At 42.0% G+C, this 26615-nt stretch overlaps 1 protein-coding gene and 1 long non-coding RNA gene across 13 annotated transcripts in view; one reads left to right on the forward strand and one right to left on the reverse strand.

Annotated features, from left to right (window-relative positions):
* The window catches only part of LOC132867255 (uncharacterized), a 30217-nt gene extending 24887 nt beyond the window's left edge, over nt 1-5330 (reverse strand). For 9 of the 12 annotated variants that reach the window (XR_009650724.1, XR_009650722.1, XR_009650721.1 and 6 more), the window contains exon 1: nt 5122-5330. This is a non-coding gene — a long non-coding RNA (uncharacterized LOC132867255). Of the gene's footprint in view, nt 258-5121 lie in introns of those variants that run through there. The other 3 variants (XR_009650713.1, XR_009650719.1, XR_009650720.1) reach the window with 2 other exon arrangements.
* Nucleotides 11-25769, forward strand: LOC132867254 (polyunsaturated fatty acid lipoxygenase ALOX15B-like). The gene is made up of 15 exons (XM_060900052.1): nt 11-121; nt 5870-6026; nt 11156-11357; nt 11678-11759; nt 11888-12010; nt 15745-15848; nt 15955-16124; nt 16261-16404; nt 16568-16771; nt 17809-17895; nt 19145-19314; nt 19430-19551; nt 22132-22232; nt 24171-24341; nt 24754-25769. The coding sequence occupies exons 2-15, from the start codon at nt 5877-5879 to the stop codon at nt 24931-24933; spliced, it is 2010 nt and encodes a 669-aa protein (XP_060756035.1). The 5' UTR covers nt 11-121; nt 5870-5876; the 3' UTR covers nt 24934-25769.
* Nucleotides 25770-26615: the final 846 nt, after the last annotated feature.

Raw genomic sequence — 26615 nt, forward strand, 5'->3', positions numbered from 1 at the left:
CTGTAGTTTAAAAGCAAGGCCACTCAGTCTCTCCTTGTCTGTCTTCTGAGTCCTGCTCGTAGCCATTGAGAACACTAGTCTGATCAACAGTAAGACTTCAGAAAACATCGAAAATATTCTGGTAAGCATTAGTAGCTGATCTTTTTCATATTTTTTTCAGTAGTAACTAATGCTACTACCACTACTACTGTTACTACTAACAATACTACTACTAACACTACTATAACACTACTACTACTACTACTGCAAATACTAATACTATTCATTTGGCCTTGACAGTATGAAGTTTTATCATTCATTACTCAGACCTTCCACCATTACAAAGAATTTCAACAGAAATCAAATCACTATGAAAACTCTACTTGTCTCATGGTCTTCCTCCTTTTCTCAATCCCTAATCATCTCACTCACTCATTCTCTCTCTTTCTCTTAGGTCATTCACATAGTCACTCACTCACTTGTATATTCACTCACTTATTCACTCATTCAGACACTCACTCACATATTCGCTCACTGATTTTCTTACATTCACTCTCTCACTATCAGTCACTTACTAGTGCATCTCAAAAAATTAGAATACCATGAAAAAAGTTCCTTTTTTTCATAATTTAATTCAAAAAGGTAAACTTTCATATATTCTATATTCATTACATGTAAAGTGAAATATTTAAAGCCTTTTTTGTTTTAATTTTGATGATTATGGCTTATAGCTCATGAAAATCAGAAATCCAGTATCTCAAATTATTAGAATATTCCCTAAGATCAATCAAAAAAAGGATTTACAATACAGAAATGTCCAACTTCTGAAAAGTATATTCATTTATACACTCAGTACTTGGTTGGGGCTCCTTTACCATGAATTACTGCATCAATGCGGTGTGGCATGGAGGTGATCGGTCTGTGGCAATGCTGAGGTGTTATTGAAGCCCAGGTTACTTTGATAGTGGCCTTCAGCGTATCTGTATTTTTGGGTCGGGTGTTTCTCATCTTCCTCTTGACAATACCCCATAGATTCTCTATGGGGTTCAAGTCAGGCAAGTTGGCTGGCCAATCAAACACAGTAATATCATGGTCAGCAAACCATTTGGTAGTAGTTTTGGCACTGTGGGTAGGTGCTAAGTCCTGCTGGAAAAGAAAATCAGCATCTCCAAAAAGCTCATCAGCAGATGGAAGCACAAAGTGCTCTAAAATCTCCTGGTAGATGGCTGTGTTGACTTTGGACTTGATAAAATACAGTGGACCAACACCAGCAGATGACATGGCACCCCAAATCATCACAGACTGTGGAAACTTCACACTGGGCTTCAAACACCTTGGATTCTGTGCCTCTCCACTCTTCCTCCAGACTCTAGAACCATGATTTCCAAATTAAATGCAAAATGTACTTTCATCTGAAAAGAGGACTTTGGACCACTGAGCAACAGTCCATTTCTTTCTCTCCTTAGCCCAGATAAGACACTTCTGAAATTGTTTCTGGCTCAGGAGTAGCTTGATATTAGGAATGCAAAAGTTGTATCCCCTTTCTTGAAGATGTCTCTTCGTGATGGGTCTTGATAGACTGACACCAGCCTCAGTCCACTCCTTGTGAAGCTCTCCCAAGTTCTTGAATCAACTTTTCTTGACAATCCTCTCAAGACTGCGGCCATCCCTGTTGCTTGTGCACCTTTTCCAGCCACCCTTTTCAGCAATGACCTTTCGTGGCTTACCCTCCTTGTGGAGGGCATCAGTGATCATCTTCTGGACAACAGTTAAGTCAGCAGTCTTCCCCATGATTGTGGTTGTGTGTACTGAACTAGACCGAGAGATACACTGTGTTCATACTGTTTTACTCAAACTCGAAATGAAATATTCTAATATTTTGAGATGGGTTTTTTTATGTTTTTGTACTGTATGCCATACTGATTAAAATTAAAATAGAAAAATGCTTGAAACATTTTAGGTTATGTGCAGGGGCGGTTCTAGCCATTTTGGGGCCCTAGGCGAAATACAGACATGGGGCCCTCAAAAGTCAGTCTTGAAACACACATACAGAATAATGGTCATCCCTACTTGGCACATGCCTTATCTCCTTGCTGTAAATTCAGAAAAAAAAAAGATAGCAAACTGCCAATAACAATGTGCCCCAAATAAGCTCCACAGTGAAACAGGTTTGAGATTACTCCAGCATTTGCCAAAATTCTGACAGTGTTTATTGCTCAGATCTAACCAGAAAGAGAGAGAGCGACAAGGCAAACAACAGAAGAAGAGACAGTAGACAGAGAGACAAGTTTAAGAGAGTCAATTTCCATATTTTAATAAAACAAGGATATCTGAAATCCAATTATTATTTTTACTCCACAGATACATATTACCAGATATAAAATGATCTTATTCTTATCAGAAGTAGAACACAAATGGATCCATATTACCAGATACACATTACCAGAGAGACAAAATGATCTTACTGTTATCAGAACTACAACACAAATGGATATTACTCTATCGAAACCTCTACATTTCAATGGGATAAGACTGATGCCAAGATAAATGTACGAGAGAGAGAGAGTTTGTGTGTGTGAGAGAGAGGGAGAGAGGGAGGGAGCCATTTAATGACAGGCAATACAGTGGTTGAGAGACAGATACAGAGGGATTGTGAGTTTGTAAAGGATGCAGCCAGTACATTATTGAAATGTCCTTAATCTTCAAAATTCCATTGTTCTGGCTTTGATCTGTTCGACCTGTTGCCCTCAGGGAGGCACTACAGGTGCATCAGGACAAAGACAAATCGATTAAAAAACAGCTTCTTTCCAAAAGCCATAACCGCCCTGAACTCAGATATGCTCTGACATTATAGTTTATTTACTTTACTATTTACTAATTTATAATGTGCAGTACTTTATAAGGTGACTCTCTCTGTGCAATACCTCACTCCATAATGTGAAATGCAACACATACACCTCAGGACTGCGCACCTTACACACAGCACATACACCTCAGGACTGCGCACCTTACACACAGCACATACACCTCAGGACTGCGCACCTTACACACAGCACATACACCTCAGGACTGCGCACCTTACACACAGCACATACACCTCAGGACTGTGCACCTTACACACAGCACATACAGTGGTGCTTGAAAGTTTGTGAACCCTTTAGAATTTTCTATATTTCTGCATAAATATGACCTAAAACATCATCAGATTTTCACACAAGTCCTAAAAGTAGATAAAGAGAACCCAGTTAAATAAATGAGACAAAAATATTATACTTGGTCATTTATTTATTGAGGAAAATGATCCAATATTACATATCTGTGAGTGGCAAAAGTATGTGAACCTCTAGGATTAGCAGTTAATTTGAAGGTGAAATTAGAGTCAGGTGTTTTCAATCAATGGGATGACAATCAGGTGTGAGTGGGCACCCTGTTTTATTTAAAGAACAGGGATCTATCAAAGTCTGATCTTCACAACACATGTTTGTGGAAGTGTATCATGGCACGAACAAAAGAGATTTCTGAGGACCTCAGAAAAAGCGTTGTTGATGCTCATCAGACTGGAAAAGGTTACAAAACCATCTCTAAAGAATTTGGACTCCACCAATCCACAGTCAAAAAGATTGTGTACAAATGGAGGAAATTCAAGACCATTGTTACCCTCTCCAGGAGTAGTCGACCAACAAAGATCACTCCAAGAGCAAGGCGTGTAATAGTCAGCAAGGTCACAAAGGACCCCAGGGTAACTTCTAAGCAACTGAAGGCCTCTCTCACATTGGCTAATGTTAATGTTCATGAGTCCACCATCAGGAGAACACTGAACAACAATGGTGTGCATGGCAGGGTTGCAAGGAGAAAGCCACTGCTCTCCAAAAAGAACATTGCTGCTCGTCTGCAGTTTGCTAAAGATCATGTGGACAAGCCAGAAGGCTATTGGAAAAATGTTTTGTGGACGGATGAGACCAAAATAGAAGTTTTTGGTTTAAATGAGAAGCGTTATGTTTGGAGAAAGGAAAACACTGCATTCCAGCATAAGAACCTTATCCCATCTGTGAAACATGGTGGTAGTAGTATCATGGTTTGGGCCTGTTTTGCTGTATCTGGGCCAGGACGGCTTACCATCATTGATGGAACAATGAATTCTGAATTATACCAGCAAATTCTAAAGGAAAATGTCAGGACATCTGTCCATGAACTGAATCTCAAGAGAAGGTGGGTCATGCAGCAAGACAACGACCCTAAGCACACAAGTCGCTCTACCAAAGAATAATTAAAGAAGAATAAAGTTAATGTTTTGGAATGGCCAAGTAAAAGTCCTGACCTTAATCCAATCGAAATGTTGTGGAAGGACCTGAAGTGAGCAGTTCATGTGAGGAAACCCACCAACATCCCAGAGTTGAAGCTGTTCTGTACGGAGGAATGGGCTAAAATTCCTCCAAGCCGGTGTGCAGGACTGATCAACAGTTACCGGAAACGTTTAGTTGCAGTTATTGCTGCACAAGGGGGTCACACCAGATACTGAAAGCAAAGGTTCACATACTTTTGCCACTCACAGATATGTAATATTGGATCATTTTCCTCAATAAATAAATGACCAAGTATAATATTTTTTGTCTCATTTGTTTAACTGGGTTCTCTTTATCTACTTTTAGGATTTGTGTGAAAATATGATGATGTTTTAGGTCATATTTATGCAGAAATATAGAAAATTCTAAAGGGTTCACAAACTTTCAAGCACCACTGTACACCTCAGGACTGTGCACCTTACCCCCCCCCCCCCCCTTTTTATTGTACTAATTTTTTATTTATTTAATTAATTAAATTTTTTTTTCTTTTTCCCCCTTCCCCTCTCTCTCTCTCTACACGCTGTTTGCACTGTTATTGGAGATGCTTTAATCTCATTGTACATGTGTATAGTGACAATAAAGGCATTCTATCTATCTTCTATTCCATAATGGGGTGTAGGTGGGTGGGTGTGAGTGTGTGTGTGTGTGTGTGTGTGAGAGAGAGTTTGTGTGTGTGTGTGTGTGTGTGTGTGAGAGAGAGGTATGAGTTTTTAAAGGTTGCAGCCAGTACATTACTGAAAAGTCCTTAATCTCCAAATGTCCATTGTTCATCATAATCATATGAGAAAGAAAGTCCTACTTGAAAGTCTACCTCCTCCACACGAACACATTCCTCAACAGCGGAGGTTGAGGCTGTAGCAGACTCAGGCGATTTGAAAAAGGTAGTTAGTTGCAGAAGTGCAGCTGCATTCTTTTTGCTTTGTGCCCTTTTTTCCGTTTAGCGCAAACACTCTCATAACTGCGCTTCGTCTTGTTTACGGTTCCCGCTGCTTTGGTTTGAATTTCCGTCGCGCACCTGTCTAAGTCATCAGATCATGGACTAGTCCAATGTAAAACAACCGGGGGTGCTGGGACAAATACTATATACACATGAATTCGATATTCTGATGCTATTTTGGTGTGTTTTTCCATTTATATCGTTGACTACTTAATATCAGAGACAAATTAAGATTACATATATATTGTTTGGTGTTTACCGTGACGGGGCTGACCGTTAGGGGCCCCCAAATTTTGGGGGCCCTAGGCAACCGCCTTGGTTTGCCTAATGGTAAGTCCGCCCCTGTTTATGTGTAATAAGTCTATAATATATAACATTTTCACTTTCTTAAATAACTGATGGAAAATATTGAACTTTTTCACAATATTCAAATTTTTTGAGATGCACTAGTATATTCACTCACTCATACACTTACTTATGAATTCACACGCTTATTGAATCACTCTACTCACATATTCGCACGCTCGCTCACTCACTCACTCACTCTACTCACGTATTCACACGCTCACTCACTCATTCACTCACAAACTCTCCTTCTCCCACTGTACAGAATAACGATGGTGATCTACACAGTGACGGTATACACAGGGAAGAGAGCCTTGGCTGGCACAACAAGCTACATCTCCATCAAATTACACGGTCCCCAGAAGGAGAGTGATGAAACGGATTTGGATACAGGATTCTTCTCTGGCTTTTCGCAAGGATCAGTAAGTGCACACATATGGCAGCAAGAGCTGAGGAGGCTAATTGGTAGCCTACAGATGTTCACTATGGTTGATGTAATATTTTTTTTCAACACTGGATTGCACTAAATGTGCTTACATGAAATGTATTTTTTTAAAAAGCTCTACAGACATAAAGACAACAGGTGTGTTGTATTGTGAACAAAGAAATTGCATTCATATAAATCTTTTGATTCTAAGTTAGTTTCATTGTATAGGAGCTCTGAGGGATTCTGACTGATTCAAAGTTACCTGAATGCAACCCAACATTCTTCAGTTACTTTGCATTGTATTTAATGTGGGAACAACATGTACCACACAACATGGTATAGTTTTGTTAGTTTGTTTCATTCAGTGTTTATCTGCACTGTAAACCCCAACTGCTCAGTGAACTCAAAATATTAGTGGAAACTGATTACCACTAACATTTCATTTTTTTCTGAAGTTTTAAACTTTAGATATTTCAAGTTTTTGGAAAATTTTAAGTACTTTATACTCAATAAATCTGAGCTAATGATTTTTAAATTTGAGTGCTAGTCAGCTACTCAAATATTTTAATTGATGTCTGTAACGATTGTTGAAGGCGGGTGGAGCACAGAAGCACGGCAGGCCAGAACTGAGTGTTACAAAAAACTTTATTTTAGCTTTTCAGCTTTCTCTTTCACACTCTCCCAGTCAGACACACACGCACACAAGTGTCCAGGTTGGGGAGCGCTCCCTTTCTCTGCTCTCTCTCTCCTTTAAAAGGGCGCGGTCACTGGGGGAGACACACAAACACAGGTTAATTCACGTCAGGTGCAGTGATTCTGCCACTTACCTTCCCTGACTCCGCCCTCCATTCACAGACCGATGCTTGACCATGCCCCCACTGCCACATACCCCCACCGCCCGACTCAGGCCGGAGAGCTGTCCGGCCTGCAGCTGACTCCCCCCCCCACGGGAGAGAAAATCCGCCACAACCATCTGCGCCCCCGGCCTGTGGACCACCTCAAACTTAAACGGCTTGAGTGCCAGATATCAACGGGTGATCCACGCGTTGGCATCCTTCATGCGGTGGAGCCACTGCAGGGGCGCGTGGTCCGAACAGAGGGTGAAAGGGTGCCCCAGCAGGTAGTAGCGGAGGGCGAGGAACGCCCACTTGATGGCGAGGCATTCCTTTTCTATTGTGCTATACCTGCCCTCGCGCACTGGCAGCTTCCAGCTGATGTACAGCACTGGACGGTCCTCCCCCTCCACCTCCTGGGACAGAACAGCCCACAGCCCTCTGTCCGACGTGTCCGTCTACAAAACAAAGGGGAGAGAAAAGTCAGGGGAGTGTAACAGTGGCCCCCCACACAGTGCAGCCTTTACCTCAGAGAAAGCCCGCTGGCATTGCTCCGTCCACTGGACTGGATCTGGTGCCCCTTTTTAGTGAGATCAGTCAGCGGGCTGGTGACGTCCAAATAATTAGGTATAAACCTATGATAGTCGCCAACCAGCCCCAGGAACTGTCTCACCCCCTTTTTGGTCTTGGGCCTCGGGCAGGCCGCAATCGCTGCTGTATTATTGATTTGGGGACGCACCTGCCCATTGCCCAAGTGGAACCCCAGATACCGTACTTCCACCCGCCCAATTGCACACTTCTTTGGGTTGGCTGTGAGACCCGCTTGCCTCAGCGACCTAAGGATGGCCCTTAGGTGGTCTAAGTGCCGCGGCCAGTCATTACTATAAATAATTATATTGTCCAAGTATGCGGCCACATAGGTGGTGTGGGGGCAGAGGACCCTATGCATAAGCCACTAGAATGTAGCGGGTGCCCCAAACAGCCCAAAAGGAAGTGTGACGAAATGGTGTAAGCCAAACGGTGTGGAAAAGGCCATTTTCTCTCGGGATAGTGGAGTCAAGGGGATCTGCCAATATCCTTTTGTCAAATCCAGTGTTGAATAAAAACGAGCCGTGCCTAGTCGATCGAGCAACTCGTCAATACGAGGCATCGGGTATGCATCGAATTTAGACACTGCGTTGACTTTTCTATAGTCCACACGGAACCGGACTGACCCATCGGCCTTGGGAACCAAGACCACCGGGCTGCTCCAGTCACTGTGGGACTCCTCGACGATGCCCATTTCAAGCATGGCCTCGAGTTCTTCCCGAACCATTTTTTGTGTGTTCAGGCAGTCTGTAAGGGCGGCTGCGCACTACTACCCCCGGGGGCATCTCAGTGTGGTGTTCTATGAGATGGGTGCGGCCGGGCAGGGGTGAGAACACATCAGAAAATTCTGTCTGCAACTTGGCGACCTCCGTGAGTTGGGTCGGAGAGAGGTGGTCTCCACAGGGGACCGGAGCGGTGGGCGATGTCAGTTTTCCCTTTTGAGCCTCCGGCCCCAGCTCCACCTTCTCTGGAACCACCGACATCAACGCCACGGGGTCCTCCTCATTCCAAAGTTTTAACAGATTGAGGTGGTAAAACTGTAATGCCCCGCCCCTGTCCATTCGCCTCACCTCATAGTCGACGTCCCCGACTCGCCATGTGACCTCAAAGGTTCCTTGCCACCTGGTGATCAATTTGGAGCTCGACGTGGGCAACACCACGAGTACTTTATCTCCCGGTGTGAATTCCCTAAGGCACGTACCCCTGTCGTACAGACGGACTTGATGTTCTTGGGCCTGCCGCAAATTCTCCTGGGTTAGGTGCGAGAGTGTGTGGAGTTTGGCGTGCAGGTCAATAAGAGAGAGAGAGAGAGAGAGAGAGAGAAAAGAGGGGAGAAGAGGAGACACGCTGTCCTGCCGTCGGAACAGCTGCCATATGGTTCTCTGCCAGCACAATGTCCTAATCCAGCGACGCCGGGCGATGGCACTGGACCCACTCCGTTGTTCCTTCCAGAAGTCGGGCAATGAATTGCTCCAGCGCCACCAGGTTGACAATTCCCTCGGCGTCGCGGTTGTCGGCCCTCAGCCACCGCCGGCAGGCGTCCCGGAGTTGCTGGTCAAACACGAACGGCCAGCCGACCTCCTACAGGCACAGCACGCGGAAGCGCTGCCATTGCTGATCCGGGGTGCGCCCCATACGTTGGAGGACGGCTCTGTGGAAGTCGGTGTAGACCAGCCGGCTGTCGGCGGGGAGTTGTAGCGTGACTAGCTGCACCTCGCCCGTTGGCAGGGGGAGGAGGCGCGCCACACACTGTTCCACCGGCCAACCCCACGCCTCTGCTACCTGCTCAAAAAGAGCGAGGAAGGCTTTGGGGTCATCCTGCAGACCCAACTTCATTAGGGTGAGGTGGGGAGGGTCCGCGGCGGTGGTGGTGGACCCCCCCGACACGAGGAGGTGCCGGAATGTCTGGCGATTTTCCTGCTGCGCCAGCACCAGGGCTTCGAACCGTTGTTCCTGCTCCTTCCGGAGGGCGACCAGTGCCTGGTGCTGGCTCTGTTGGGCCGTGGCGAGGGCATGGACCAGGTCCTTGAAGGGGGAGGACTCCATGGGGCTGTTCTCTTCTGTACTCCCTCCCAGGTTTCAGCACCACTGTAACGATTGTTGAAGGTATTGAAGAACGGCAGGCCAGAACTGAGTGTTACAAAAAACTTTATTTTAGCTTTCCCTTTAACACTCTCCCAGTCAGACAGGCATGCACACAAGTGTCCAGGTTGGGGAGCGCTCCCTTTCTCTGCTCTCTCTCTCCTTTTAAAGGGCACGGTCACTGGGGGAGACACACAAACACAGGTTAATTCACATCAGGTGCAGTGATTCTGCCACTTACCTTCCCTGCGATTTGGTTCTCCAGCTGTTCCTTTTTTGTACCTTTAACTTTTCCAGCCTCTTATTGCCCCATCCCAACTTTTTTGAGATGTGTTGCTGTCATGAAATTTCAAATGAGCCAATATTTGGCATGAAATTTCAAAATGTCTCACTTTCGACATTTGATATGTTGTCTATGTTCTACTGTGAATACAATATCAGTTTTTGAGATTTGTAAATTATTGCATTCCATTTTTATTTACAATTTGTACTTTGTCCCAACTTTTTTGGAATTGGGGTTGTATATCTCATCTCATCTCATCTCATTATCTGTAGCCGCTTTATCCTGTTCTACAGGGTCGCAGGCAAGCTGGAGCCTATCCCAGCTGACTACGGGCGAAAGGCGGGGTACACCCTGGACAAGTCGCCAGGTCATCACAGGGCTGACACATAGACACAGACAACCATTCACACTCACATTCACACCTACGGTCAATTTAGAGTCACCAGTTAACCTAACCTGCATGTCTTTGGACTGTGGGGAAAACCGGAGCACCCGGAGGAAACCCACGCGGACACGTGGAGAAAATGTAAACTCCACACAGAAAGGCCCTCGCCGGCCACGGGGCTCGAACCCGGACCTTCTTGCTGTGAGGTGATAACGCTAACAACTAACACCACCATGCCGCCCGGGGTTGTATATCACGTGGGAAAATTGCAAAACTAACACTGTAAACAATACTATAATATACATTATTCATTGCAACAGTGCATTTAGCCTTTTCCTGACTCAGCCGGACAGGGTTTTACATGATGTTTAGCCACTATATAATTTAGCAAAGGATTATGGGTTATGATATCAGCTCCTTTCTATTGTGCTACAATTTAAGTTATTTGAACTTAAATGTTTTGAGTTGATTCAAAATTAGTTGTTACTTACTTATGGTGAGAATCCAGTTTATAAATTGTGGTTTTAACTCAACAGAGGGGCACATGTCCTTATTAAGTTGATATATCAGTGGAATGAGTATTGTAAAAAACATGAAAAAGTAGCACAATTGCTAAAAGTTGCATTTTTATGGCTTCAGTGTATTGCAAAAGATCATGGGAGTAGGGAACACTCAAAACTTTTAAGGTAACAATCAAAACATTTGAATTGGTCTGAAAGGTATTTATTTTGGGGAAAATGTACATAAATTTTTAAATTGAAAAACTGAAATGTTAGTGGCAATAAGTTTCCACTTAAACATTATGTCCATCAAACGTGTCGGGGTTTACAGTGTGTACCAGACAGGCAGAGTGGAGATCATGTCACACAATCACATCACACCTCTTTTAAAACTAAAAATACTGTAAGTACACACAGAATCTCCTCCCCAAAAAACCATTTATATCTTTACAGGAACAGATAATGAAGATAAAGTGTGAAGCATCTCTGGGGGAGCTCATACTTGTGAAACTCTACTCCAAGCCATTTTTGGGTGTTGAGAACGAGTGGTTTTGTGATAAGATCTTGATTACAACGCCTGAAGGGGATGAGATTTTGTTTCCATGTTACCGTTGGTTGGGCTGTAACGAGAAGCTCGTTTTAAGACCAGCTAAAGGTAAAGCATAGACTTAGTGGCTGCACATCACATTTACTAGTGTACTTGAAAATTCACCAGCAATATTTTCTTGCAAATGTACAGTATTATTTTGTACACACAAACACAGACACACACACACTTTTTTGCATACTGCAGATGAATTTCTGGCCAACAAATCAATGCACAGTTTTGCTTTATACTGTAATAATAATAATAATAATAATAATAATATGTTTTTCTTTGTTGATAATAAAAAGATTTAGGTCACATTACCAAAACAAAAAACAAGATTATCGAACTTTTCATTGAATGTTGTCCTTTGTACATTTCCATCTCAGCTTTGCTCAAGTTCCAGGATAGCAACCCAGCAACCCATCAAGAAAGAAGGAGACAGCTAGAAAATCGACAGGAGATATTTAGGTTTGTGTGGGTTGTCAACGCCACTGGGACTTTATACATATTGCCAGTTGCCTGAACAAAAATGACATCCTTTATCTATACCGGTATCTTAAAATACCCTTTAATCTGTCTGCATATTCTTCCCACAGATGGCATGTGTACGCACAGGGCATCCCCCGCATTATCAGTTTTGACTCTGCCCGTGCTCTGCCAGCTGAACTTCGGTTCTCTTACACGAAGGAGACAGAATTTGGCTTAACGGCTGGAAAGCAGTAAGTCTGAAGTGATTTTTTTTCCATGGCATTGTTTGCAAAGTCTCACAAAACTGTTGGAATTGTGGAACCACAGAATTAATGTATAAATTAAATGTATTGTGATCTTATATTCAATTCAGTTCAATTTGTTGTTATATTTATAGTCAAAATCATCATTGACCATGGTATGTAAATGTAGGCCTAAAATAAATTTTGAAAATGTGAATAAATTTTCATTGAACGAGGGGATGGAATCCAAGGTGGACCAGGCAACATTTGGCGCTGTTAAACTTATCAGCTTCATAGTAACTTTGATGGTTAAAGGAGACATAGAATGGAAAACCATTTTTGCCTTGGCTTTGATGAACTAGGAGAAGTTGTGCATGGCCAAAGAGCTATCATGAACATGAGTCATGGTTGTGCCCTCCTTCATGAGGAAATCTTGAACTTAAAAATAGCCACTAAAAGATGGGCGAATTAGAACGAAGCCTACAAGTGATGTCAAATAGCACAAAGCCATTCAGTTCAATTGTGGTTGCCAGAGAGGGCACCATTTAGCCAAAAGGGCCATTTCAATACTCCGTGAGAATTTACGCCGTTGTTGCTAATTGGCGACTCTAGGGGGAGCTCCATAGGTAAAAACTAGTAGGCTTGCCTGTTGTAGCTCTAGGTGAATTTTCATCTTTCCTCTCACCACTTGCCATGTTTCGCCAGCTAAATCATCATTATCTTGCGCTACTAGTATAGACCTGGTTTGAATCCTATCTCACTGGACGATCGTTCAATGTGTCATGGCTAGGGCAAACGTCTGCATGACAACACCTCACCACAGGGGTGCCCCAAGGCTCGGTGCTGGGGCCCCTCCTCTTTGCCATGTATACCACGTCGTTGGGTCCAGTCATCCACTCGCATGGCTTCTCCTATCACTGCTATGCAGACGACACCCAGCTCTATCTGTCCTTTCCTCCTGGCAATTCCACAGTGTCAACATGGATCTCTGACTGTCTTTCTGACATATCTGCATGGATGAAAGAACACCACCTCCAACTGAACCTCTCCAAAACTGAACTGCTGGTCCTCCCAGCCAAGCAAGCCATACATCACAACATCAGCATTAAGATAGACTCCCTATCTGTTGCTCCCACCAAGGTTGCAAGAAACCTGGGTGTAATGATTGATGACCAACTGACCTTCGCTGATCACGTTGCTGCTGTCGCCAGGTCGTGCCGCTTTTCTGTATTCAACATAAGGAAAATCAGGCCGTACCTAACCCAACATGCAACCCAGCTCCTGGTTCAGACCTTGGTTATTTCTCGCCTTGACTATTGCAATGCCCTCCTAACAGGTCTTCCAGCCTGTGCTGTGAAACCGCTACAGATGATCCAGAATGCTGCTGCGCGCCTGGTTTTCAACCAGCCAAAAAGAGCACATGTCTCACCGCTGTTCATGGAGCTCCACTGGCTACCCCCAGCTGCTCGCATCAAATTCAAATCACTAATGTTGGCCTACAGGGTGATTGATGGATCTGCTCCAATCTACCTTAATACCCTCATAAAGCCATATGCTAACCTCCAGTCACTCCGCTCCTCCAAGGATCGTTGTTTAGCACGGCCAACACCTCGCACAGGTCAATCCAGGCTATTCTCATCTATTGTTCCACACTGGTGGAATGTCCTTCCAAGTACGACTAGAACAACAGACACTCTCTCCACCTTCAAGAAATTCTTGAAGACCCAGCTCTTCCAAAAGTACCTCTTGTCCTAGAACCTCCAACTACCTGGAATGCACTAACTATGCACTTACAGTACAAGATCACACTCTTGGACTTTCAACTCCTGTCAATTTCTTGTTAGCAAATCGCACTCCTAGTAAGGTATTTACTTGTGTTTAGTTGTGTTGTAGCTTGATTGTTAATCCTCCTTTTGTAAGTCGCTTTGGATAAAAGCATCTGCTAAATGCATACATGTAAATGTAATGCTAGCCAGGCTAGCGTCGCCTAGTGCTTCCGCTCAATTTCACATTTAGCCACACCTCTGCGTCAGGGATCTATCCAAAGGCTTAGGTTTTCACCGACTCTGGCGAACAGAGGGAGGGCTGAAAGCAATGACGTTGAACTCAAGCGGTGCATTCCAGCGCATAACATACGTCACAACCAAGCAGTAGCGATTGGTTAAAGCAAAAAGTATCTGCCCACTAGGAAGCACGTATCCCAATGGATAGGTTCCAGACGCTTTGCACAAAGTGACACAATGTGAAAGCGTTTCATGCATCAGGCTAGGGAACTGCAGCAGTGCTGTGAGAAATTATGTCTCAAAAATAGAAAGTGAAGACATTACTGTTGGTATCGATCATGGGTGTAGTGGGCATTTGACGTGGGGTACAGAGTTCCCCCTCTTCTTGGAACAGATCATTTATGTAGTTTTCACTTTTTTAATATAAGCTATTCATTTATAAAGGCGTTGATACGAGTGGTACCAATAAAGGCACATATCAAGCAAACCTCTTCAATAAGCCCTCTATTGCCATAAACGAATGTAACTTAAACATTATAGGATGAGCTAATCAAGCAGTGGCACTGTCGTCGTTGGTTTTCGAGGTGCATGTGACCTTCTTTGCAATTAGGCCTGAATCATTAAAAATGTGTAAACCAAATACACAAGTGTAAAAGTCCATATTCTACAAGTACTGGTGGCAGATTTTAACCCTTTAAATTTTTAAAGACCTAGTTTAAATACTTTTCGAGATAAAGCTATCTCTAAGTGGCTCCCCAGAAAACTCTCATCAAAACTGGTCCAAGGTTAGTTGCAAAAATATTTTTTATGCCAAAACTATTAGGAGTTGGGAGCTAAAATTTGGGACTTTTCCTATTGGGAAGTGTGTGAACCTTCTGGAATTTTTTCAGCCAAATCTGGAGAGGGGGTTAGATGATTAATTGAAAAAACAAGCTAACAGTAGCCTAGGCTAGCCTTAGGCTACTGCGCTGAAAACATGGGTCATACGTACGATATTGGTAATTCTTACGAGCACTGCATAACATTAATCCAACTATTAAGCGTCAAAACGAATGTTACTTAGGCTACTTACCTAGCGAACACAGACTCCCTTATCTCAAGCAAAACGTACAGTTGAAAGCAGTGATCCATTTTAAAAAGCTACTAAAGACTGTCAGTAGCCTACTCCTAGTCTAACGTTAACGTTACATGAGGGGATTTCATTCCAAACTGAAGGAGACGTACTGCAACGTTAGATCATTTTGTTAAATGTAATATCCTATCTGAATAACATTAGCCTAAACTATCATACTTCGGCAAAGCACAATATATAAACCAGAATTCGCTATATTTACAATTGGCTTACCTTTCAAACAGCACCGTATGGTACAGGGATGCTGTCCGCTGATTAGTGGATCGCAGCAGATGCCACTTTTTGTCGACATGCCACTGGCACAAGCCACATGTCGATTAATCTTCTTCCGAATGCCACTGATCATTGACTTGCCACTTCCGTATGTCAGTGACCTCCATCGACATGTCATTGACGCGTGTCACATGTCGATTAATCATCTAACCCTTACTGCAAATCTGAGATTTGTTGAGCGGGAGCATTCAGAGATTTGACATGGAATGACCCATATTTACAACATTGTTTTACATGATTTATCCTATCCCTCAAGCTAAATTAATTGTGGAGATCTACATAAATTAATTTAAGTTGTATTATTAATGGACTGTGTATCAATTCTGTGTGTTTAGGTTACTTAAACTTAAGATAACAGGATTAGCTGACTGTAGAAAATCATGGGAAAGCATCAGCCAACTGGAGCCAATCATTTGTGGATTCAGAAGCGAAACCTTGAGTATTCTCTCTTAAACAGAGCTGTTATGAATTACTGCAGTGAAACAAACAAACAAAACCTACAGGCCTATACCTCGCATATGTCCTGACATAGTTATGCTTTGCAGAATATGTTAAAGATCACTGGGACGAGGATGAGTTCTTTGCCTACCAGTTCCTGAATGGCCTCAACCCCATGGTGATCCAGCAATGCTCAAAGCTGCCAGACAACTTCCCTGTTACTAAGGAGATGGTCAAAGACTCCTTGTATGGAAACACCTTGGAGCACGAAATGAAGGTATGTGTTTTTGGTGCATGTGTTGGATGGCTAGTGAAAAACAGTACATCACTTTATTACATCAAGGCAAAACATCACATTTGTCATGCAGGTGTTGCTTAATTAGTTGATTACTTGTTTGCCTTCAACCATCCAGAAAGGGAACATCTTCCTGTGCGACTACAAGATGCTGGACAAACTAATAGGAAACGTGGTGGACAATGAACAGCAGTACCTCACAGCTCCACTGGTGCTGCTGCACTGCAATCATCATGGAAAGATGCTGCCCATCGCCATTCAGGTAACAACTCCATAAAATATTAGCTATCATTTTAACCACTTGAACTTTAGGCTGTTTTGTGGGTAATTTCACACAATAATTGTGAGCCGCTAGCCTCCTCATCAGAGAAGCGCCCCAGATCCCTGTGTCATTGCACTTTTTATGTGTTTATTATTTTCCACAGTTAATGCAGACCCCTGGACCGGACAACCCCATCTTCCTGCCCACCGACTCCAAGCATGACTGGCTGCTGGCTAAGATCTTTGTGCGGGCCGCAGAGTTTAGCGTGCACGAGGTGGACTTCCACCTGCTCAGAACTCACCTGCTGGCCGAGGTGTTCACCGTGGCAACCCTGCGACACCTCCCATCTGTACACCCACTCTTCAAGGTATTTAGACTAACATGCATGATTTGAGTTGTCAGACATCCAGGGATGTTAAAAGAAAGAAAATTGAAGGCAGAATGTTTTGCCAATGTTTCCAACATTTGCCAATTGGCTCATTCTGAACAGAAATAGTGTTTTAACATTTCTGGTTATGGGTTCCACATTAAAATTGTTGTTCCTGAGTTGGTTAGAACAACTTAAATAAATAAATAAATAAATAAATTTCCCAGTATATACAGTATATAATCCATGTCCCCAGCTGTGGGACATACAAATGGGTAGACGTACCTTTAACACTTTCAAACTGGCTATTAGTCTACCTTTTGTCCTTTAGTCTCTATCCTACAGCAATCACTAAAACAGCCCTCTGCTTTATTCAAGCTGCATCACTGTAGTTATTATAATTTATAGAGCTCCGGCGCTTGACCTCACTCCACCTAAAATTGCCGCCATTTTGTGATGTGACGCTGTGATGTGACACACGATGTGAAGTACTGAAAGTAGCCACAAACACCATTTCTTGCCATCAACAGTGTAGAGGGGAAAGGGCTTGTGACCACTTCCCCATTTTCCGATGTTAATTTGCTCCGTGTTATGAAAATGAGGCCAATAACAAACCACCGTTTTCTCTGTACTCTCAATGGCAAGGGTGTAAGCCGGCCTCACAGTATGGTGTCCAAACAAACGGAACACCCGACCACTTCCTGAGCTCTATAGTATGTCTTCTTACAGCTTATACAAATTGAGTAACGTGCATTTGGATTTGCTAGTCTTTGGTCAAATGAAAAATGTGGTCACATTTTTTTTCTTGCAATGTCTTCCCATCTAAACAGAAATGTTGAAATGCCAAAAATGAGAACTAGGCCTACATTTCAGCAAAGCCAAAACAGATTTGTGTCTAAGACAAACATGTTTGATTCGCAGCCTAAAATATTCACCTCTTATGATTACTTTTGAGACTTTGGTTGCCTGCTAGTGGCATTAGTATCAAAATGTGTTATGTTTTTTATACATATTTGTTTGCTTTTCTGTTTTTTTAGCTCCTCATTCCCCACACTCGCTACACACTCCAGATCAACATCTTGGCACGAGACCGGCTGATTTCCGACGATGGAGTCATTACAGTGGTATAGACCCACATAAAAATGTTTCTGCAATTATTACAGAATCAGTAGGATTTATATTTTTCTTAAATTATTGAATAGGAATGACATACAGTGTGTTTCCATGCAGGGAGATAGCAGAGGTATAACTCATACATACAATGGCAATGATGTTTGATATTGATTTATATTTCTAAATACTATCATTCATTATCTTGAACTGCAATTATTCTTTTTTGAGAGTAATGCACATACAGTAATACTATGCTATTTGCACCCAGGTGTATATAGTCAAAAATGCTGTTTGCACTCGGTCACGGTCGGCATAGTAAATGTGGCTATTTACACCCAGGTGTACATAGCATAGAATAGCAGAGACAAGCACCTGGGTGTCTGTAGCATACAATGCTATTTACACCCAAGCATACTTATGTGTATGGAAACAGCATAAGTCTTGATTTGCTTTCTGAAGTGGACAGTGGGGGTGCTTCCTTAAGAGGCCAAGCTGAGTCTGCTACTGAGCAGGCATCACAGCAATATAATGCAGTTGTAACCTAATGCCGTTTCCATGTCAAAAGTACTGTATTCCTACATAAGAACTGCAAAGTATTCCTGTCTGAGAATGAGGCTATGAAAGATAATTATACCTTTCTTACAAAGTCCTGCTCCTCTACAAATCATTTACACCATCTCAATAACTTTCTAATCTCCTCTCACCTACAGTCCCCTGTGGTCCTCCAATTAGGACCATTTGACCATCCCTCACACCAAATTGGGAGAGAGCTTCCATGTTGGTGCCCTCTGTGGAGCAAGCTACCCCTCTCCATCTGTTATCGCCCTTTTTGGGCCTGTGCATAACACACCTAAAAGCACACCTTTTCACCAAGGCCTTTGGTCTCTAAACCCCTCCCTCCAACTCAGTCAAACCTTGGATATCTTGAAAGGCACAAAATGAAACCACTTGATTGTTGTTGTTACTATTGTGCATTTTTGTGAAGAATTTCAAAGGAATCAGATTTTGATAGCTCTATGAAAAACTGATTTCTTTGAAATTCTTCATATTGTAATTTGTATTTGGAGTATTTCCCTTATTACCTGTAAAGCTAACAATAACTTATACCAGATGTACAAAGCAAGCAGACAGAAGTAACAAGAGTTACTCTCCCCTATAATCCCTAATAAGTTTATACACAGTGACTGGAGAAGTAATTCAGTGACTTTTGAAATGGCAACTAGCACTATGTCCAAAAATTTGTAATTTGTTTAATCTTAGTATTCAGGCATTGGTGGTGATGCCTTGGTTAGTTTACTGAAGCGGGCAACAAAAGCCCTGACCTACAGCTCCCTGTGTCTGCCTGAGAACATCTCTGAGAGAGGCCTGAAGAACGTCCCCAACTACCACTACAGAGACGATGGGATGCAACTGTGGAACATCATCAACAAGTATGTTTACCAATCAGAACACTGCTGCTTACTGTAATACACAGAGAGAGAGACAGAGATTTTATTCACTTTATTTCACATTTTATACACTGCATTAAGACGTGGCCATTTGTAGGTATGTTGCAGGAGTCTTGCAACATTACTACAAATCTGATGAGGACGTGAAGAAGGACACAGAACTGCAGAACTGGATCAGTGAGATTTTCACCAATGGTTTCCTGGAAAGAAGCAACACAGGTAGTGTCCTTTAAAGGCCTATAAGAAATTACTTAAAAATGGCAACAGAACAGTAATACATGTAATATCAAAAACACTGGTTCTTTCTGCCAATCAGTCAGTCTGTCTGTATGTATGTATGTATTTACAGTGGTGCTTGAAAGTTTGTGAATCCTTGAGAAATGTCTATATTTCTGCATAAATATGACCTAAAACATCAGATTTTCACACAAGTCCTAAAAGTAGATAAAGAGAACACAGTTTAAAAAAATGAGACAAAAATATTACACTTGGTCATTTATTTATTGAGGAAAATGATCCAATATTACATATCTGTGAGTGGCAAAAGTATGTGAACCTCTAGGATTAGCAGTTAATTTGAAGGTGAAATTAGAGTCAGGTGTTTTCAATCAATGGGATGACAAGCAGGTGTGAGCGGGCACCCTGTTTTATTTAAAGAACAGGGATCTATCAAAGTCTGATCTTCACAACACATGTTTGTGGAAGTGTATCATGGCACGAACAAAGGAGATTTCTGAGGACCTCAGAAAAAGTGTTGTTGATGCTCATCGGGCTGGAAAAGGTTACAAAACCATCTCTAAAGAGTTTGGACTCCACCAATCCACAGTCAGACAGACTGTGTACAAATAGAGGAAATTCAAGACCATTGTTACCCTCTCCAGGAGTGGTTGACCAACAAAGATCACTCCAAGAGCAAAGCGTATAATAGTTGGCAAGGTCGCAAAGGACCCCAGGGTAACTTCTAAGCACCTGAAGGCCTCTCTTACATTGGCTGATGTTAATGTTCATGAGTCCACCATCAGGAGAACACTGAACAACAATGGTGTGCATGGCAGGGTTGCAAGGAGAAAGCCACTGCTCTCCAAAAAGAACATTGCTGCTCATCTGCAGTTTGCTAAAGATCACGTGGACAAACCAGAAGGCTATTGGAAAAATGTTTTGTGGATGGATGAAACCAAAATAGAACTTTTTGGTTTAAATGAGAAGTGTTATGTTTGGAGAAAGGAAAACACTGCATTCCAGCATAAGAACCTTATCCCATCTGTGAAACATGGTGGTGGGAGTATCATGGTTTGGGCATGTTTTGCTGCATCTGGGCCAAGACGGCTTGTCATCATTGATGGAACAATGAATTCTGAATTATACCAGCGAATTCTAAAGGAAAATGTCAGGACATCTGTCCATGAACTGAATCTCAAGAGAAGGTGGGTCATGCAGCAAGACAGTGACCCTAAGCACACAAGTCGTTCTACCAAAGAATGGTTAAAGAAGAGTAAAGTTAATGTTTTGGAATGGCCAAGTCAAAGTCCTGACCTTAATCCAATGGAAATGTTGTGGAAGGACCTGAAGCGAGCAGTTCATGTGAGGAAACCCACCAACATCCCAGAGTTGAAGCTGTTCTGTACAGAGGAATGGGCTAAAATTCCTCCAAGCCAGTGTGCAGGACTGATCAACAGTTACCGGAAATGCTTAGTTGCAGTTATTGCTGCACAAGGGGGCCACACCAGATACTGAAAGCAAAGGTTCACATACTTTTGCAACTCACATATATGTAATATTGGATAATTTTCCTCAATAAATAAATGACCAAGTATAATATTTTTGTCTCATTTTTTTAACTGTGTTCTCTTTATCTACTTTAAGGACTTGTGTGAAAATCTGATGATGTTTTAGGTCATATTTATGCAGAAATATAGAAAATTCTAAAGGGTTCACAAACTTTCAAGCACCACTGTATTTTAAATTTATTTACACACCGACGTTAGCATGCAAATTAGCGGTTGGCTGTCTTGTATATTTTCTATCACATGGCACTGTGATTTTAAGAGAATGGTATAAAAAGATTTACGCAATTGCTGTCTCGGCCGTGGCCACGAGGACAGGGTTGAACCCAAGCGCAGACTCAGAGCAAGGAGCAAACTTAGTTTTAATGCAGAACCACTGGAAACTTCTCAGACAATCCAGGAATTACATTTGAAATAGATTCAACTAGAAACAATGATTAGCCGAACAGCAGCAAAGACAAAACATAGGCACAAGGCTCTGACTCGAACAAGACAAGCCACATAGACAAAACTGACAAAATAATCCTGCAAGGAGCAGCACACAAGACTGGGTTTAAATACATACGAATTAACAAGACTAACAAGGTTAACAAGACACAGGTGAGGATGAAACAAGGTAATGATCAAACAAGGCACAGGTGAGGGGCAGAGACATGGACACAGTGGATAAGCACATGACTGGTATAAACAAAGAGCACATGGCAGACACAGGAAATGACTCAATCAAAACAGGAAGTGACATAAGACAAACAGACAGGGCAAAACAAATGCACTAAACTACAAGACAAGGAGAAAAACACGAAATACAAAAACAGTTAACAGAGGATCCTGACAATTGCAACATGGGAAGAAACAGCTTCATGATGAATTGTAGTCAAAGCTAAACTTAAATAAAATAAATGTAATGACTGCTTACAAACAAAGTACTGTAAGTACTGTGGCCTGATGTTTTACATGAATTAACACATCTTTATCTTACAGGAACTTGTTTCATATGCATGTCTTTATTTCTCAGGAATGCCTAAGTCTTTTCAGACAGTGCGTGCCCTCATCAAGTTCATTACCATGGTGATCTTCACGGTATCTGCCCAACATGCTGCTGTCAACAATGGACAGGTAATATTTAAAACTATCTGTGAGTCAATCAATTTGCCCCATGTTTTGAAAGAATGCTAAAAAAAGAAAACCATACCGCCACTTGTTTATTGAAGATCGGCTACAAAGACGGTCTCAATGAAGTTAGTGTGAGTTGAAATCGCGTGTTTGGGTTGCAGGTAACAAATGTGCTGTGCTGTTTGAAGACACACTGCATACCTGTGTTGTTCTATTGCAAAATTATTTCATGCATTATTTAATGCCTCATAGGTAGCCGGCCATGCCTTCCTACACACTTCCGCTTGACTATCATCTCCCTACAGTGCTAATCTGGATTTGATCCCATTGAGCTCGTTGTCTCAGGAGGCATTTTAACTTTGAGCTCGTTGTCTCAGGAGGCATTTTAACTTGACCATTCAGCGAACAGAGGGAGGAGTTGTAAATGCAGAGCAGGAATGCTATCAGTTAAGGCAGGCTATCAGTCAAAGGCTGATCCAATCTTTTTAAACATAAACACCGCCAGCAAGCAATCGTTTCTCAATACCTGAATGTCCAGACCCTCTGTACGAAACAAAGTGTATTACGAGGAGCTGGTCTATTACAGTACCAGGTTACCTCATAGGCAACAGCCGTGTTTGTGCTGCAAGTTATTTTTAACATAATGTATTTTTTACTCACGTGTGTTGGCATGTTGTTGCAAGATCTGTGAAATTCAAACTATAGGCTACAATGTTGAGGTGAGATGGTAATTCCTTTGAACGGTAAGAGGTGTGTTTGACACATGATGAGCTACTGAGCACAGGAGTCGTCGATGGCTGGCACACTGATGCACTGCACTGGGAGAATGTATGTGAGAGGGGGAGTGGCTGCAGCAGATAGAGCGGCAGAAGTGCTTCTTTTACAGTTTTTTTTTTTCTGAATGCTTAAACACTAACAGTGATTCTTTTGGTATGATTTCTGAAACTATTAACACTTGTAGCCAATCTATTAACAAAGTTTGCCAAACTAAAAGCCCAATCAGCTCTTTACACTCAATTTGAAATTTTGTAACTCAACTTTTGCTAAACTGTAAAACACAACACACTTATTGCAAAACTGTAAACACAACTCACTGCATAAGACTCATTTTGCAATTTTATAGCACACTTACAAAAAACATACACTTCTGTCTCTTCTACTCAGACCATTCTGAGAATTACCTTCCTACACTGACACATGCCAAAGCACTTTTTGATAATTACTTCATTCAACATTCAGACCTTTAGTACTGCAAAAAAGACAGGTAAGGATTTGTCTGGATTACAATTTTGGACAATATTGGATGGAGAGTGAAAGAGGTATAAGAATTAGAGAAGTGGAAGAGGTGAAGAAATAAGGTAGAAAGGGACAAGGACCATGAAGTGAAAAAGTGTAGAAAAGGTTGAGATCAAATATCAAAATCTCTACGAAAACTGTAAAAAAAAAAATACTAAGCTACATGTATTACAAAGTTATAAGATACTGAAAACTGACATGCACTGCACACAGAGTAAGCAAAATCCAAATGTGTTTTCCATTTTGACTGTCAGTGTGCAGTTGGTGCTTTGTGTGCTTAATAATGTTATGGGTTGTGTGTACTGTTGTGTACAAAAATACCATTTTGAAAAGAGTGTGAACAGCAAAAAGAGTGCAAAAAGTGCTTTTGCAAGTAATTTATGATGTTTTGCTAATTGGGTGAAAGGTTTTGTGATTTGTGTGTAGAGTTTTGCAAAAATAGCCAAACGTTGTGCCTAATCGGTCAGAAAAAACTGTGACGATAACTGTATTTGTTGTCCAAAGAACACCAAACTTGGCACTGTACTCACTCGTGCCATTAGCAAGACATGTGCAAATGGTTCGAGAGTTGCTTGGAACAAACACACAGATAGACGTTCCTTCCATTTATAGATAGAAAGATACTCTTTTGTCATATTTCCCCAGTTTGACTACGGTGGCTGGATGCCCAACTTTCCCACTGCACTCCGAAAGCCCCCACCCAAAGAGAAAGGCCAGACCACTAAGGAAACCATCATGGAGACACTGCCCAATGTCAGCACAACGGTCAATGGAATGGCTGTTCTGAAATTGCTAAGCACAAAGTCAACAGATAACGTGAGTATGCGCTGCCCATTGACAGTCATGTTTAAAGACCACCTTTATATTTAACAGATTTGGGGAAAAATACAGCATTAAAGGTGGGATAAGCAATGTTGAACGATGTAACATTTGTTCAGTTCAAAGTCATACATACTATATTTTCCCCAATTTTTTTGGATGCCATAACTTCCTGCTTTGAGTCATGATGGCATGTGATGGAGGTTTAATCAATGGAACACACACACACGCAAGCACACACGTGTGTGCATGCATCCCAGTTATAGCCTAAATATCACAGACGATGACATATGGACGACTTACACCTGTGGTGGCATTGTTTGCCATCTTCACCCTCACAGGTGTCATGTTGCCTAATTCTAAACATGTTCATCATATCAGCATCTTATTTTCTTATCACTCTCTGCAGTATCCTCTTGGAAATTTCCCAGAAGATCTGTTTGATGAAGAGGTTCCATGCAAGCATATTAAAGAATTTAAGGAGGCCCTGGAGAAGTTGTCAAGTCGCATCAAGGAGCGCAACAAGAGCCTGAAACTCCCCTACACCTTTCTAAGCCCTGAGAATGTAGACAGCAGTGTAGCTCTTTAAAAGAATATGCTGTATTTTTGAAAGAGCTTTCTTTATATGAATAAAAATATGTCAACAAAAATAAAATATAACCAACCAACCTGAAAAACAAATCAAAAATACATTGGATATACATGTGTAGATGGCTGATGACTGAGATAAGATCTTAAAAAGTACCGGTAGTGCACCTCCATGCCTCGCTATGCTGCATACCTCCTTTTTGCTCCACTGCCCCTGCACACCACACAGTCCTATTCCCACACATCCTTTTCATTCTTGACGTTTTCCAATGTGGGCTAGGCTATAAAAAAAATCTAAACAATCTATATAATCTTTATCATCACAGCATACTCCCGCATACGTCCGGAAAAACCCTTTTTCATGAAATGCCACAAGTCTTCCAAGGAAAATCAATTTCCTTATTGGCAATGTTCCCATGTTTTCATATGTTCACACCAGACATTCTTATTCTCAGGCAACCTTTTCATATTGACGTTCTCCGATATGGGCTATGATGCAAGCCCCAAATTCTTTGCAATTTTAGATTGAGGAACGTTATTCTTAAATTGTTGCACTGTTTGCCCACGCAGTCTTTCACAGAGCGGTGAACCCCTCGCCATCTTTACTTCTGAGAGACTCCGCCTCTCTGGGATGCTCTTTTTATACCTAATCATGTTACTGAGCTGTTGCCAAGTAACCAAATTAGTTTGGAGGGTTTTTTTTTTTTTTGCATTATACAACTTTTTCAGTCTTTTGTTGCCTCTGTCCAACTTTTCTGAAACGTGTTGCTGACATCAAATTCAAAATGAGCACATATTTTTCAGCAAACAATAAAATTTCTCAGTTTCAACATTTGATATATTGTCTTTGTACTATTTTCAATGAAATATAGGGTTTCCATGATTTGCAAATCTTCCCATACCGTTTTACACAGGAGGTATGCGTATCAGTGTCAAAGTCAACAATCGAGGAGATTTCAACACAGCAAATACAGGGGCTTCACCACAAGATGTAAACCACTGGTTAGCCTCAAAAGCAGGAAGACTAGATTCGTTTGCAAAAAATAAAAATCTAAGTGAGAAAAAAAAAAGACTGTTCTGGAATAACATCCAAAGATCATACAGACAAAGATCAGCTTGTTCCAGAATGATGGGAAGAGAAGAGTATGGAGAAAGAAAGGAACTTCTCATGATAAAGACATACATGTGAAAAAGAAAGCACATCCTCCTTCAGTTCTATGTTTCCTTTGTCATGGCCCCAATAACAATTGTGTGGTCCTCAGGTAACAATTGTGTGGTCCTCGGGGGGGGGTTCCAAAAAGTAAATTAACAAGGTGGAGCTTGGTGTTGCAGTGATTATCACTGTTGCCTCACAGCAAGAAGGTTCGGGCTTCGAAACTGCTGGCCGATTGGTGCCTTTCTGTGTGGAGTTTGCATGTTCTTCCCATGTCTGCATGAGCTTCTTCTGGGTGCTCCAGTTTCCTCCCACAGTCCAAAGCAGGGGCGTAGCCATCAATTTAGAAGTGAGGGGGACAAATTGTTCAGAGGTCTATTGAGTGATTTATCATCCTCTCACATTCAATTGCACCTCTCCTTAGCAGCTAAAGAACCACATAACCACAAACAGCACAGCACCAGGTAACCGACTTTAGTTCTTTAAAATGATATACTATCAAAATCTAAAGTCAAAATCTATAAATCTAT

This window comes from Neoarius graeffei, chromosome 19 (assembly GCF_027579695.1).
Source record: "Neoarius graeffei isolate fNeoGra1 chromosome 19, fNeoGra1.pri, whole genome shotgun sequence".
NCBI lineage: Eukaryota > Metazoa > Chordata > Actinopteri > Siluriformes > Ariidae > Neoarius > Neoarius graeffei.